Source organism: Tauraco erythrolophus, chromosome 16 (assembly GCF_009769465.1).
Source record: "Tauraco erythrolophus isolate bTauEry1 chromosome 16, bTauEry1.pri, whole genome shotgun sequence".
In the NCBI taxonomy this organism is placed as follows: domain Eukaryota; kingdom Metazoa; phylum Chordata; class Aves; order Musophagiformes; family Musophagidae; genus Tauraco; species Tauraco erythrolophus.
In genome coordinates this window covers 2,628,648-2,644,620 of record NC_141480.1, presented here as the reverse complement: position 1 = coordinate 2,644,620, position 15,973 = coordinate 2,628,648, and the positions used below count along the sequence as shown (strand labels likewise).

General features: G+C 42.6%; 1 protein-coding gene across 1 annotated transcript in view; it reads left to right on the top strand.

Moving 5' to 3' along the window:
• The window catches only part of FSTL4 (follistatin like 4), a 224,345-nt gene that overhangs the window by 116,726 nt on the left and 91,646 nt on the right, over positions 1–15,973 (top strand). Inside the window, exons 4-5 of the mRNA XM_086621542.1 lie at positions 1,932–2,122; positions 5,660–5,780. Coding sequence (XP_086477668.1) covers positions 1,932–2,122; positions 5,660–5,780 — 312 coding nt within the window. The remainder of the gene's footprint in view (positions 1–1,931; positions 2,123–5,659; positions 5,781–15,973) is intronic.

The window sequence follows — 15,973 nt, the reverse complement described above, 5'->3', positions numbered from 1 at the left end:
ACTGTTATTGCAGTAGCTAAAAGGGTACTTACAACAGGAGTGCAAAATTGCTTGATTACACTGGATACAGCAATCAATTTTTGTCTTAAATAAGCATGTGATTGGCTGAAAGAAATTTCTTCCTGCTGCCTTCACAATAGCCATCAAATGACATGTCTGGGGGGAAAAAAAAAAGGCAGAAATAACAAACAAGACTCATAGTAGCTGAGTAGCCTTGTTTTTTCCATAAAATTAGTCTGATCCCATGTGGGACCAGAAGCTCTTTAGAGGTGGTTTAAAGAGAAGGAAAAATTTTGCAGCTGCTTAATACCCCTGAGCAGCAAGAAACTCCCAAAACTAGAAGGGTCTGAGTTCAGGGTGGAGAATAAGCTTTGTCTTGCAGTTATTGCTTGGGTAGCAATAGGAACTGACCTGACTGGTGAACATGTGTCCAGCCTCTGTGTCCTCTCTCACCTTCTCAAGTCATGGTGCTTTTGAAGTTGTGAGCACAAATTAGGAACAGTGGGGGGGAAAAAAAAAAAATCTCGATGGTAGATGGGTTTGCTATCAGAGAAATGCCTCCCACCTGGAACTTTAATTGGGTTTCAGCTGGGGTGGGACCATAGGGCCAAAACTGGTGCAGCTCTGCAAGAAAAGGACAGAAAAGTTGCCAGTCTGCCAGAGTCTTCTGTTATTTTTCAGAGGAATAATGTTTGGAGTTTTGGGGAAGCTGGCTATTGGTATTTGGTATTTAAGGTATTGTCACTTAAACTGAGGTGAGACCAGGTTCCCTCAGATTTAATCCAACAGGGTCAGTGATGAGACTTTAAAAAGTTGTTTTAAAACCATCAGTCTAGAGAATAAGGGCATCTGCGTTATAGAGAAAAGGGCATTTAGTGGGAACAGCTGCACGTGTCAGTACTGCTGGTGGGTGATGGTTGATGCCCACGCAGTGTGGACCAGCCAGTGCATGAGGGTCCTCCAGGGTCTGCTCCAAGGCAGAGCCAGCCAGGTTCCTGCAAGGCACCAGCCGCTGTGGTTTACACTAAAGCAAACAGATTTGCACAAAAAAAGACAGTTTCCATTCTTCATCCTGCCCAACTCTGCCGGGCAGCGGTTGAGCAGAAAAGGGCTATAACTTCTTATACCGCTTTGGGCATGTGGATGTATTTCTCCTCTAAAAGGATGCCCTTAAATCAGAGCAAGGCATTCACCGGAGAAGGACTGCAGAAGAGCTGTCTGCGGCGAGCACAGCAGGAGCTTGCAGGGTCATGGAGGTTCAGTCTGATCCCTCCAGCCAAGCCGGTGTCGTTCAGAGCGAGAGGCTTGAGGGCTTTTCCGTGATAATGACCCTTTTCCCTGGTCAGGGGCTGAGGAAAGCATTTCTGTCGGTGTGCAGCGGGGTCATGTGCGTGGGCACCAGCGACACCCCGGCCCCTGGGGCTCCCCCCTGTCCTCCCTCCAACCATCTTACCACCTTGGGCTGCTTTTAAGGATTCCTTAAGATGAGCTCCATGTTTGGCACAGGGTGACACTCAGGGGTGCCATTTGTCTATGCTCGTGGCACTTTCTAAATAGCAGCTTCCCCAGTCTTTTTTTTTTTTTTCTACTTTACAATCACAGGGTAGATGAATTTATTTTATCTTTAGAAAAACGTTGAGCCGATTTAATATGGGTGGGGATTACCAAGCTGAGTGTGGAAGTCTGTAGCTGAAGCCCTGTAATCTGGAAGGTAACATGCTGGAGAGCATCCTTGACAGCAGGATTTAGAAAAACTGCCAGCTCTTACAAAAGGTAACGACCGCAGGAGCTCCTCAAGCGCCGAGCTGAGCGGTGCTGTATATCCAGCCAGCCTGTCTCCGGCCGTGCCTTATTTTTCCTTTTAGGAGCTCGTGCCTTTAAAAAGATCAAGGCAAACATATGTGGTTCAGTAATGTGGTCTTCTCTTTTAGGTGACACCTGTACAATGGCAGACTACAGCCGGCTGAAGAGCATCCTCCTGGACCTGCAGGCGCATCGGCAGAGCCCACCCAGCAGCCTGGCCGAGGACAGAGCGGCCCAGAAGCGCTTCTTAGTTGAAAATATGTTTAAGCACTTGGATATAAACAGTGATGGGCATCTCAGCAGCTCTGAGCTGGCTCAGGTGGGTTTGCTGTTCAATGAAAATGAAATTATGAATGAAGTGGGTTGCGTTTTTCATTGGAAGCGTGAATTGAATGTAACGCAGCAGCGCTCTTGTGAGAATGGTCGTTTGTAACTGTCCAGCCGGCAGCAGGAAAATCTGCTGCAGCGTGTGAGTCTCTCTCTGCATCTCTGGGGAGGCAGTGATGTCTCCAATATTTGGAGCTCCTCTGCAAACAAAAAACGTGGCAGCTTTTCAGCCTCATCCGTGCTCCTGAATATAGATACTAATCCTCACTGCTAGCCGTCATCTTCTGAAGTATTTCCAGCAGGCTGGCTTGGGGAGAATTAATTTGGATTTTTTAGGTGCATATAAGTTAGGCAGAAATCTCTGAATTCTTCCTCCCTGTCTTCTGGACCGTGCATTAGCATGTAGTAACATAACAGCAAAGTTGGAATATTTTTTGAAACGTTGATTAGCAGAACTTCATAACGATAAAAAAGGTGAGAGATTGGAAAAAAACTGTTATTTCTAGTTATGGGCATGCAGTGCTGTTGGAATTCATCTAACTGGTGAAGTGAACTGAAGCTGCAGCCCAGGCACTGGAGCCCATTGCTCTGTGTCCCGAGCTTGCTTTTTGCACGTGCAGCCCTGAGAAAACAGTCCTGTAAATACGAGAAAACACGTTATGCCACACGTGGGAAGATCTTTTCTGTGACATTGTGTCATCCATGAGAAGAATTAGGAGCAAACGCCTTGTAAGAGCCTTTTGGAAGGCAATGCCTGCCTGGGACCTGGCGTTGCTCTGCAGGAGCATCTCAGCTGCACTCCTGCTTCCCAGCGAACACGGAATGCGTTGCAGTTGCAGCGTGTAAATGCAAGCTGGCAGCAAGCAGGAGGGCAGATGCCAGCTCACCCCTCCCCGAGCTCGCTGCTGTGTAGGGCATTCTGTGCTGAATTCTAATCCTCAGGCTGTTGACATGATGCACGGTCCTTTCTGCACAATGCAAAGCATCAGCGTAAATTCCGTTAGATCTCAGAGCTATGAATATATACAATACTTCATCTAAATGTGATGATTTTTTTTTTTTATAAAGACATGGTAGGTATAAGAAAACACTTTTATCTGAATTGAAAGCCAGCTTTTGCATAGTGACATCCAAGTGTCTGGTTCTACTCTCCATTTTTTTTCCCATTTTTACGTGAAACTTATTCTGTCAGGATATTAAAACTCAGCTCGCATGGAAATAAAGGTCTGGCAGCCTGCAAGCCATTACCATTAGGAAGAAACAACGACCTGCATTTTAAAGGAGCAGGATTCAGTGCTTTCAGGTCTGCTGTAAAGTCGCTATGGGCTTCCTTTGCAGATGTGCTTGGAGCCCAGGTCTCTCTCACAAGAGCAAGTGCAGATCTTGGCTGCTATTATTTTAATTCTTCTGCTCTCACTGTTAAATCGGTAAATGTGCTTGTACATCTGAAGCCCACTTCAGTTCGATGGACCAGAGTAAGTTCAGCCCTCAGCTAGCAGCCCTCTCACCCAAACATCCCCCATGAAGTCTTGCCACCAGTGTTGCTGAGTTGGTAGCAGCATCACCTCTCAAAAGGCAGAATAATGCCAGTTAATGCAGAATATAGATAAGCCATGAATACTCTTTAACCTGAGCTGAGTGGCAGTGGTCTTGGGCCCGTGGTGGGAGCGTGGCTGAAGTCCTGACTGGGCTGAGGACACATCTGCAGGGCAGCTCTGGGGCTCTCACGGCAGCAATATTCACAGTTTACGTGTAGTGTGTCAATTCTTTATTTTTCCTGTTAGCTATAACAGCAGGATGATTTTCACGTGCTCTCACACGACCAGTTTATTCATCCAGTTTTCAAGGGATTTTTTTTTTTTTTTTAGATAATGAGCAATTTTTAATGTCTGTGTTATTGTCTTAACAGAAATTGTCTTGCCTTGTTAAGGTAGATTAGTGATTGATTTGTGTTTGCTCTTTAATTTGAAGCTCTCTGCAACTTGAAAATTCCTGCAAAGATGGGAGTTTCATTGCCCATGGGTAGAGGCAACTAAAATGAACGTGGTGCAGTGGGATCTCCTTCTCTCTGGCTGCTGCATGAGCTGCTGCTGTGCATTTGCTTTGTTTTATTTAAAAGAAAAACGGTCTCTCGAGCACTATAACCTTGTCTGCAAGGGAAAACTCGAGGCAGGTAATGTGCACTGCTGCAGAAAAAAGTCATTTTTAAGACCTGAAAGGGGGGATCTTCAGGAGGCTCATTGCAGAGGGACTCACCCCAAAGGAGAAATTGGAAGCAGAGTCCCTCCAGAGAGGACGGTCCTGCATCAGGGCAGCACCTAGCACTGGGAGATGGCCAGGATCTTTGCCCACTTGTGTGTTCTCCACGACAGAATCGCTTTTGGCAAAAAGGTGGCAGCAGATGGTCTGTCCCCCCTCTATTCAGAGCTGCTTTGCCTCCTGCTGCTGGCAGACCCTAGTGAATAGTTTCCCTCTGGACCCAGTGGTGTGAAATGCCCACGTAGTTTTGCAGCCATGGGTATGCAGGGCTATTAACAACGGTGGTAATTGGAATGTTATTTCCATTTAAAACTTTAATGTGTTTTAAAGTCAGATTCATAAATCTACTGAATTTGTTGCAGCTGTAGTGTTTTGTGGTGTGGTTTGGTTTTTTCCTGACGTTAAATCAAAAGGACTAGTAAAAACTTGTCAGTCTTATGAAAAGTTAATCAATTTTCAATACAAAGGTAGACAAAGGGAAATTTCCATCTTTAGAAGATTGATCTTGGAAGTTATGGTTGATCTCACTTTTATTGAACATTTTTACTTGCTAGGTGAAGGGTCATTTTTTTAGCATTATTACTTTAAATTGCTTCAATATAATGGGCCAAGACTAGAATAGTAAATAAAAGAGTCCCTGGACTACAGCAAAAAGCCTTCTTGCCCAGAAGATGCAACGTTTCAGCAGTTTTCTTCACGTTCTACAATAAATTCAGAGAACCTAACATTTTCATTATGCTTAGGCCTGATTTTGGCTGTTTGCTGGTTTGGATGTACGACTTCTAAAGCTGTCTTCATTTTTAATGTAAAATATGTGAAATGTTTGGAATACATAAGAAATAAACTTTCAGAGGCTGGAGAAACACAATGGTGTTGAATACACCGATCGCTCTTGCCCATTCTAGTCCTAAAAGCAAGGAATACTATTTTGTCCTTACCTATGGAGAAGAGAGGAAAACCAGACTTTCCTTTTTCCCTGTTGAATATTTATTTTTCAATACATTTGCAAAGTGAAAATGCATTTCTGTGCTGCTGCTGAAGGAAGAGGGTCCTCTTCCTCAACAGTCCATGGCCTATGAATTCCTGCAGGAATGCTAATATTATTTGTATCTTGGTACAAAGCAAATCCTTAGTGATAGATATGATATATACGATATATATATTGTATGTCTCCCCAAAGGTTGTTTAATGGAACATCTTCTGGGTGAGCCAGGATGACAGTCTGTAGCTTTACATTATATGTGAGATTAACCTGTTCTCTTTGCTACAGCTAATGAAGAAGGAGGACCTGGAAGATGATTTATTGGATTGCACACTAGAAGACCTTCTCCGGTTTGATGATTACAACAATGATGGCCGCTTAACCCTGCAGGAGCTCTACACAGCCTTCCGTGAGTCCTGCTGCTTTTGTCTGTCCTGGATGTTGAAAGCACGTGAATATCTGTGATGGCAATGTTGTCTTCCCAGACACGGTCAGCAAAGATAACCCCTTTTTGTGTTTAGTGCCATGAAAATACTATGGAAGGCTTGTTTCTAAAGGTTACTCTGCTTCAAAGGATACGTATGAACTAGGAGGTTGGTAAAAGTGTGTGGAGCTTGTTGTTTTCTCCTGCATTTTGTTGTGCTTGTCGCTGATGGCAATGGAGAGGTGTTGGTGAACGGCCAGGTCTGTAGACCTGAGTATGTGGTTTCTGAGGAACCCCGAGGAAACGGGGTTGAAACCTGTCTAAAAGTCTTGTGGTAATGTGAATTAGTTTGCTGTGAGGAAGGTGTTTTACTGAATATTCTGCCTGGGAATGATGTTTTCTGCATTTTGTTTCCGTGTTAGTAAGTGGCTTACGGTGTGCAATCTCCATACATATCTCAGCGCCGTTTGAAGGGATCCCTAGATCACTCAGCTACTTAAACAATGTGAAAAAATATAAGTATTTGTGTTATCCCATTTACCTTCATAACTTTATATTCATGCTTTAAGTTTTCAGTGAAGTCCTTCCCTGGAAAAGGCCCACGTTATCTCCTTCACGTGGATGATAGAAAGTTTTATTGATGCCTGTTCCTTTGGGATGCTAAAAAAGACAGACAGAAAATGAGAGAAGTTATTCTATGATCAGGATAGTGAGCTACAGAGTACTGTTACGTGGTTAATACTCTTTAAACAAAATCAGGATTCAACCATTGAACTGTTGAGTGCAGGCAAAAGGCCGATAACAAGCTGGTCACCTCTTACGCTGGGTTCTCAGATCTTGGCAGGTGGCATTTTATAGACAAAGTCATTTCAGTAGCACTTGATGTCGTGTTCCAAACCAGGGCACCCTGCTCCAGTGCCTGCTCGGTGGGAAAAGCTTGGTGTGCCTGAGAAGAGCCGCCACGTTCCCCGTTGATGCTCTTTGGCAAGCTAATGCCAATGCAGAACCTCTATTTTTGCCAAATAATCCTCTTTTCTAAAGAGAGTGGTTTCTGTTTTCTTGACTTCTGGCTTTTCATTAAAAAAAAAACCCAACCAACTTTGAATAATAATGTTCAAAGTGCTTTAAAATTAGCCCCAGTTGTCACCTTGGACCTGTTTGAACCGCGTATGCGTTTAATTCGACACAGCACACCCAAACCAGCAGATATACAGTAAAACATAAAACCTCATACTTTAAGAAGGCCATAAAGTGAATTAACCCAGCTATAAAGGCTTGACACGCAGTTATTTGGGAGCATATTTGGATCAATGGGTTCTCAAAGTCACAGAAACTCGAAGCTGAATTCCAAGAGTCATTTGTATGAGTTTTTGGTTCAGTGAATTTTAAGTAGGCAATGAAAATAAGACAAGTACAAAATATTAGGCAATGAACAGAGATAGTAATCGATAAACTGCAAAAATATTGTAACAAAACCCAAGGCGTAACAATGAGTGTCTGTCAAAAGGTTTTTGTATATGACGAGAATTGTTCTCCATCTGAAGCCGAGAATCAGACTGACTTCTGCATTTTCAATTTTCCCAGAATCTCTGCTTTTATCAAGAGCAGTTAATGGCTCATCAGCTTTTAATTTAAAAACAAAGTTCACTGCTTGCAGCTTTCAAAATTTTGGGGACTCGATGAGCGAACTTTAGTGCTTGGTGAAAGTGTATCTTTTTTATTGCACAATGTAAGAAAAACAACTCAAAAATACTTCAAACGCTTGTCTTAAGTGCACACTTTGGTTCACAGTCGTTTAAGTGTTTAGGAAATGTGTGCTTTGTTATGAGCCAGAATTTGGCTTGCAACAGTAGTTTAAAGGCACAACATCCTGCACGTTTTTCATATTTGTGGCCCATTAGGGTGATCCTCTTATTGCTTGAAATTCACCCAAGCCACTCATTTTTGCCTGCTGGCAGCAGGCTCGGGGATGGCTGCTCAGCAAGCTGAGGAACATAATTGCCAGAATTCAGTGACATCAGAAAGCCTCAATCTAATTTATCCTCTCAAAAACTCCGTTACATCTGTTTCGGTGCACCGTGCTCCAGGATAGTGTCGCAGCGTTGGAACGGTTTGAAGATGACCTTGATGATGTGAAGAGGTTTCCAATTTGTCATTCTCGTGCTGCCTTAGAAGTTGTGTTTCATTTTCAAGAGTCTCATGACCTTTTTGTAACTCTCAGAGCCACAAAATGGTCTCTCTCTGTCGCTCCGTGTGTTCCTCTTGCTTTTTCTTGACCTGTTGTCCCCCCTCTAAGACCCATGGAGATTCAAAGGGCATTTTTGATCCACATCAATGTTGATCAGCCGGAAATGAGTGAAAAGTGCATGGGTAAGAAAAACCCCAATCTCTTAACTTTTCTGAAATGTGGTTTCACCCTTTCAAGCACTACATCTAATAGGTGCTATTTTTAATAATAATTTCTAATCCTGCGAATCGCTTGCATACACATCTTAATGCACAGGTTTGTACTATGGACAGAAACAGTGGCCCTCCTACTAACCCTATCATCTTTCTTCTGATTTTCTGAAAGTTCTTTTGTTCCTGAATCTCAAGAATACGACTTTTAGGAGTTTGCTTGCATGTATGAGGATGACTAGAAATATCTATTAACATAGGATTAAAGTATCACTTTTCAAATCGCCTTAATCATACATAAGTAACGTATGAGTTGGATGAAATGCTCTCCAGGCAGCTCAGGCAAGAACAACTAATTTTCATTAATAAATTTTATTAGATAAGCAGGCTCAGGACCATAATTTAAAAAGAAAAAAGTGATTATCTCAAGATTTTCACATTCTAAAAATAGAGAGTACTAGCAAGTATATTTGTCTGTTGTCTTTTCTTTATATTGTCAAAAAGAGTCAGTAAATGAGTTAAACTAAGTCGTTAAAGGCTTAGTTGTCGTGGGAGCTAAAGCAGAGCATGCATCTAATTAATCAGAATGGAGATAATCTGATGAACTGGCAAGCACGTCACCCAGCTGAGTCATGCTTCAGATATGCTCAGACGAGTGATTTTTGGATGTAACTTCTGGAACCGTATCTGACTGGAGGTCATTAGAATTGGGCATGTCACTTTTGGCATTCCTGTTGTCTTCCCTAATGGGAAAGTAGGAGGTTGGCAGATGTGAAAGCCTAGCTGAAGGAAAAAAATCAGTGTAATCTTCTAGATCTATATTATCATCAATGTGGACAGGTCAATTTGTAATACAAATATGTCAAAGAGAGGGAAGACATGCATTCCATCAAAACTGCTTTATCTTGTCAACATCGTTTAGCTAATAAGAAGTTATTAACCCTACAGTAAAATCCTCTTAAATTCTAGCTCATTGCCAATTAGAGCGCTCTCCTAACCAACATACCCTTCTTACAGCTTGACTTTGCATGTCATTACATTTTTGGAAGCATGGAAAAGGCCTTTTGCAAGCAACTTTGGTACCCTACAGCAGTTGGTCACACTGAGTTTGAAAGGCTTTTTGACTGAGGTTGCACAGAAGACCAGGAGTATTTCTCTAGGTCAGGTACCCCGAGATGATGTCCCCATCTCAACGCCGTCGCGGCTCACCGAGGTCGCCTTGTGTACCCCGCGCTTCTCAGCGTGGCTCCCGAAGGCTGCTGTGTCCCACGGCTTCTAGTGGCTCTGCAGCGGCGTTTCCAGATCCTTGATGTCATATCTGGACCAAGAAAAAAAAAACACCCCACAAAGGCAGTTTGAAAGAAAATTACCGAATTGTGATTTTTTCAGTCCAGTCCTTATTGCCCAAGCGTTTCGGCATATATGTTACATGTCGACAGAAAATTGCTGTTTCTCTAAGATAAGAGAGATGTTATCATCTGTAGATATGTTATTATCTAAAGAATACAAATATTGTTTAAAAGGAGCATATTTCGTGCAGGAATGAATGCAGAAGAGGCTGCAGGATCAACGTGCTCTTCTCTTAAACTTCCTTTTGTACTCCTGTTATACTCTTTTAAAGGAGTTTTTCTTCCCTGATTCTGTTTTAGTTCAGATTTTCCTTTTTTACCTGTCCTGAATATTTATCAAAAAAGTATGATGGAGAAATATGAAAATGAGAGATATATATCTCAGGATGTCAGGGCAATGCTGGATAACAGCCGGGGAGGGTGGGTGGTACCAGCCCACAGCATGGACTGGTGTCCTGGGGCTTTCCCAGGACTGCACCTGGGGACTGGGAAACCAGAGAGAAGGGTGAATTTGAATGAACTGGCTGAAATAATGAATCCAGAAGCTTGGGCTGGGCATGGGTGTTGGATAAATCACTGCCAAGGCAAAGCAGCAGCAGTGACTGGTGTTGGACTGGCTCCAGATTTACTGCAGTGATCCTAAAATCCCCGGTAGCTGTATTCTCTGCCAGGCAATGCAACGGCGCGGTGGAGAGGAGCGAGCCATCCATCCCTGACCCCTCCAGGCATCTTCTGGAGGTTCATTAGAAGTGCAGAGTATAAAACAGATTTATTTTTGAGGTGTGTGTATATCTGATTGACTGGAAACTCCATTAGGGCAGAGCTTTGTAGTTGTCCCCAAAGCGTTGAGATTGACGCTTGCCAGGGAAAAGCCAAGCTCTACCTTGAGGAAGAGGGAATGAAACCTGAAAAGGGGCTGTTGGGTGGAGTGGGAGAGAGAGAGTTGTTGAGTAAGGAAGGAAGCTTTCAGAAGTGCATCTATTCTTGATAGACATCTCATCTTAAGGAAAGTGATAAATAAATTCTGTGTGAGGAAAGCGAATACCCGTATTTGGAAAAATATGTCCATAGTGTATGTGCTCCACGTACACCTGGCGAGCCAGCTGTTCCAGCAGAAATTGCATCTGTAAATTCCGTGTTCTGATGAAGTGTTTACTCCCATCTTTAGAAAGCTGCTCTTCTCGATGGCGTGGCACGTAGGGTTGGGTATTTGTTACTGCTACCTTCCAGCTAGATTGGTCAAGCCCAGTTAATTATACTGGACAACTATATAGTGAAGATAAAATGTTTTGCTTGAGGTGTTCTCTTAAGCAATGTTGTAGCAACAGTTATCTACAGGATCAAACCATAGTCCTAAAATATTGACAATTTTTGCACCATGCTCTGCCTCTTCAGCTGTAATCTCCTTGGTATGTGATTTTTCTTTCATGTTGTTGCAGATACTGGTACAAACTTGGAAATAATTCATTAGCTTACCAACATTGATTTGCTTCTCCTGTGAGCTATGTGATATCCAAACTTCAAACACGTCTTGGAAAGCAGGGGAGCGCCGGCCGCTGCTTGTGGTTTGAGGCAGTGTTAGAGGTGATGTGAACTACTCGGGAGAGAAATGAGGTTTCCTCCAGTTGGCCAAAGCAGCCCATTCCTGCTTGCCTTGAGGAGCGATGCGCAGCTGTGTTACTGAGGATAAAGGCAACTTACTGGGTGTCTTCTGGAATTATTCCTTTAATAGTGCAATCTTAGAGCAAAAACAAACCTAAAAGTTAAAAATCAAGCAAAAACGCAGAAACTTTAAAACTATTGAGCTTCATTTCTGCAGCAGGGGTGACAGGAGAAACCAACAAGCATCCAAGTCACTGCAACAGCATTTAGTAACGAGAGTTTCCGGAGCCAAACCGTCATCCTGCGCTGCGGTTTTAGGCTTCGTTAGGACCGAGCCAGCAGGGGTGTGTTGTAGGTTCCAGGTCGCACCTGGAAATGTGATTTTTGACTGGTAGGATGCCACAGCTGGGGATGTCTGAGTTAGTTCATCCTTACTCCCTTCTAGTGGGCAGGGAATTTTTGGATCTGGAAAATTTTCTTGCTTTGTTTTTCCTTTCCCCCCCCCCCCCCCGCCTCCTTTGCTAGCAAAGAAACACATTCTGCAAAAAAAGGTGGTTTCTTTTTCTCTCTTTCAAAGCTCTTCTTATTGTGGAAGTCTTCAGTTCTGAGCTTCGAGTCTAAAATATATCGCTGGGCTCCAGCAAAGTGCCCTGCGTTGTTTGCAGTTCCACAAAACAGCTGTCAGAGGCGGGTTTTGTTGCATATTCTCAATTGTTTTGCTGTGTTTTGGACAAAGTAAAAGGTATTTTCTCACAGAAAAAAAAAAACCACACAACATAATTAATTTGTCACAAGAAAGGCAAATTTAAGCAAAAATGCTTCAAAAGCTAAATGGTGGTTCCAGAGAAAAAAAGAAGAGTGCTCAGATCAAGAACAAGTACGTTGCATGTGGATGCATGCCTACCAGTGCAAGTGTGGGACATGGTTTTCCCATAGACCAAAAAGGGGGAATGTTTCCACGTTGAGACCAGATGGTAATTGATCTAACCAGGTTTGCTGTTCGGTTTTGTGCTCTGCTTAGTTTATAGATTTTGCCATTATGATTTGAATTGAAAGAGTCTCCTGAAATAAAATTTTGGCAGAATTAGTGACAAATGTAGACATGGTTAAAATGATTGTGTTTTCATGCTTTATGGTCAATAATTGGTGTCGGTATTTTTTCATGAAAAGGCAGGGAGAGTATCTGACACTGGTTTTGCTGTTTCTTTCTGTGGTATTAGTTGCACGCTGGAACCACTGCGCTCGAGTGTGAATTGCCAAAGTCTAGCATTTTTTTCAAATATCTCTCGTTTCGAAAGATCCCATCTGCAAAACATCAACAGGTTTGATGCGTAACCACTGAATAAGAGAAGATGAACTAATTACAAGTTGTTATTGGAAATCTATTGTCTACAAATTGCAAAGAAAACTCACTAGAATGCAATGTACTGGTGATTTGAAAATGCTTTTCAGGGTGCATTGATTTGTTAATCTTGGTTTTAAATGCAAGAATTTGCACTGTGGAGTAGTGCTTCGGAGGTGATGTAGTACAAACCGTATCAAATGTCTACACACAGTCTTGCAGGAGTGGAATATTTAAATATTTATAAGTACTTATGAGTGACTCACTGGCACATAAAACCAAGCAAATACCATTTCTCAAAAAATTATTTGATCTGTACCGGCAATGTTCACATACACAAATAATAGTATTTTCAGTAGCTTGCAGACACAAAATTACGTCAGTGAACAGCAAGTACAAGTATTGGTGAGATCAAAAAGTGGCTGACACTCCTAGACGTCCATGGGCACCTTCAGGTCCCCCAGTTAGGGATCTAAAAAGTATAATTTGCTGGGGATGAAGAATTGCAGCCTTTCCTGTGGCTTCGTTCTGGTCTTGCAGAACCAGAGGCCATTTCTGAAATTCAACCCAAACTTTCTGTGTTGCATTTACTTTTATTTTTCAAAGTCTGTCTTTCTGAGGAATTTTTAAAGCAAATGCAGGATAGACATGATGCAAAAATTCCTTTTCACTAAAAATGGGGAAAATCGTGGTTAAAATGCAGAAGATTTTGCGTGAAGTCAAAGGTGTGATATGGTAGCATCCTGGGCAGGCTTTCCTAGATCTTGTTTTTACATACAGACTGGAACATCTTGACTGCTGTTTTCCTTGTTTCTTGTTTTCTCTGCCTGTTTTTCCTAATGAGTAATTCTTAGAGCTATATTTTTCTTTTGAAATCTGCCTTCATCTAAGGAAAGCTGCTGTGAATGTTCTCTCTTTGCCCTTTCAAGCATCTTATGGATGCTTTGAATTGCTTCTCCATCTATGTTGAGAAGATTCAATTGAATTGAACTTCTCCATCTATGTTGAGTAGATTCAATTGATTCAGTTGAGTAGATTCGTAGCTTTTAAGGCCAAAAATCTTCCTTAACATGGCAGAAAAAGTTTATCTGACATCTGTCTCAGATGTGTCTACTGCAGCTACTGCTCCTGATTCATGTTCTATTTGTCTTGGGGAGCTCGTGGGTTGCCTTTTAGGTTCAGTACCACCATTGATGCAGAGGGTAAAATCTCCCATATTAATTTTCCCCTCCTGTATTGCCTTTGCTCATCACCCAGGCAGGGATCACACTGGTCTTTGGCCACTGTTGTGTGTGTTGTCACTACTGACCCTTTTCCCTGCAGAAGGTAGAGCCAGGGTTAGTTACCTCATCAGGTTTTCATTTTATAGTTCTGTCCTGCTTTCCTCGTTCCTGGGCATATGGTCAATGTGTTATACATAACTATACGTGGTTATATTAAAATATTTTATTTTGCATGAATGCAGGTTACTAGCTAACCCAAAAAGCTCAGGACATCAGTCTTGCCTTCCACTCCATTGTGCTCTGGTGTCCATAGTGTCAGCTGGGATTTCTGTGTTCGTTCCAGATCTCGATGGAGATGTTGACCAGATTAGGGCTTTGGATGACTCTTCATGCAGCACCACAGCTCCGTTTGAGTGATCCCCTCTGAGAGATGCTTTCAGAGATCTGTCCGTCAGCCAGTTCTTAGTTCATTTAGCACATACATTATTGATATTGTAGAGCACTACAGAACTGCAGTGCTAATTTTTTAATCAAAATGCCAGAGCAGCCATCAGAAAATTACCAAGTACCGTACGTATCCTCAGTGCAATGATACGATTCATGTAGAGCCACAGCTGAGATGTTTTTATTTCATGTTCTTTGCAGGAGGAAATCTCCTTGACAAATGTAGGATGTCCAGATAGAAACTGAAAAAAACAGCAGTAGGAAATTGAATAAACTGAACTCAAAGGTTGGTTCTGGTTTAATACTTCCAAAAAGAATAAAAAAGGTGCTAGCCTGTAGAGAGGAGTAAAAAGCTTCAGAGATACTTCAGCAGCATCAGGATTTGAGGTGAAACTCAGCTGTTGCCAGTGTCTGTCTTTAGCACGACCATAAAAAGCTCATTCTCAAGTTTCTTGATGATCAAAACTTCAGAAAGAACATCAAGAACCATCGATAGAAATAAATAACTCGGAGCTCGGGCCTGCCGTGCCTCCGAAGTGCTGCTTCTGCCGTCAGATTTTCCCTCTGCAGTACATAAAATACATCTGCAGAATTTTTGTTTCTCTTTCTGCAAGCCAGTAAGTTCAGGTCCCACTGAATTCAGGCTTTCAGCCACACTTAGACCCTATGATTTTCACTGCAGTCCAGGCACCGGCATCCCAGCAGTATTATTAGAAATTTGCTGCTTAGAGAAGTAATTTGTGACCATGATTTACCAAAAAGAATATGTTAATTTTTTTCTGTCATTCTGTTCCTCATGCAAACCTGAATAATATGTTTGAAAAGGTCACACGTACCCTCCTGGGCACTGAGACTTGGAGCAGTGTCCTGCTCTGCTGCCAGCTGAACCCCGGCATTGGTTTGCAGCACTGTGCATCACAGCCCCAAAAATTGTTGGAATGGTGATGGAGCACAGAGAGGGACAGAAAGGGAGTGGGAATGTCAGGAATTTCAAAGTGGAGCACCAAAAAAGGAGCAAGGAGAAAAAAAAAAAAAGAGTAAAAATATCCTCACCCTGTGATTTCATAAGGTATACACACCTTTTAAATATGAAATTAAGTGTGAGAATTGAGAGCCTGGAAGACCAGGGTAGCACTGGAAATACTTCCAGGCTGTGTTTTGACATGAACTGTGTTTCACAGGGTTTTCCCACAGCCTGATTTCATGGAGTTTCAGTGCAGAGCTCTGGTCAGATGGAGCTGCTGCCAACATTGCTTTCAGGTGGAGACTGATTTTGAAGTTTTTCCTGAAACACGCTGCCCAGACTGACTTTTCCTGTGGTTTTGTTCTCCTGTCTGGCTCTGTGACCTGATTCTCCGTGTCATTCCTTCTCCATTTTAATTCCGGAGAAAATACAGCATTCCCCAGTGTTCAGCGCTACCACGAAGTGGACCTGGACCTGCAGCCTGGTTTGCCGTCCTGCTGTTCACACGTGGAAGTGAGGGGGAAAAAAAAAAAAGCCAGATTAGTTTGACCCTGGTCTCTGAAAACCCAGGAGCCGTCGCCAGTCGTGACACTGTCGGCCGAGTTCAGGCAGTGCCACGGCACGTTGTTTTTACGGCAAGGGCACTATATGCATTTTTGTGATACACAGTCTCTCAGCTGTTATTTGATAGCTCTTGCAATTAGAATCCTAAAAATTTTTCTACATGGATGTCTCTCCCTTTAATATTCCACTCACCTCCAAAAGGCTATTGATCCAATGAACCCATTGCTGGTGGGAGGGGAAAAAAAAAAAAATAAAAAATTCTGCCATGAAAATTCCAGAGCTGTGCATGGAGC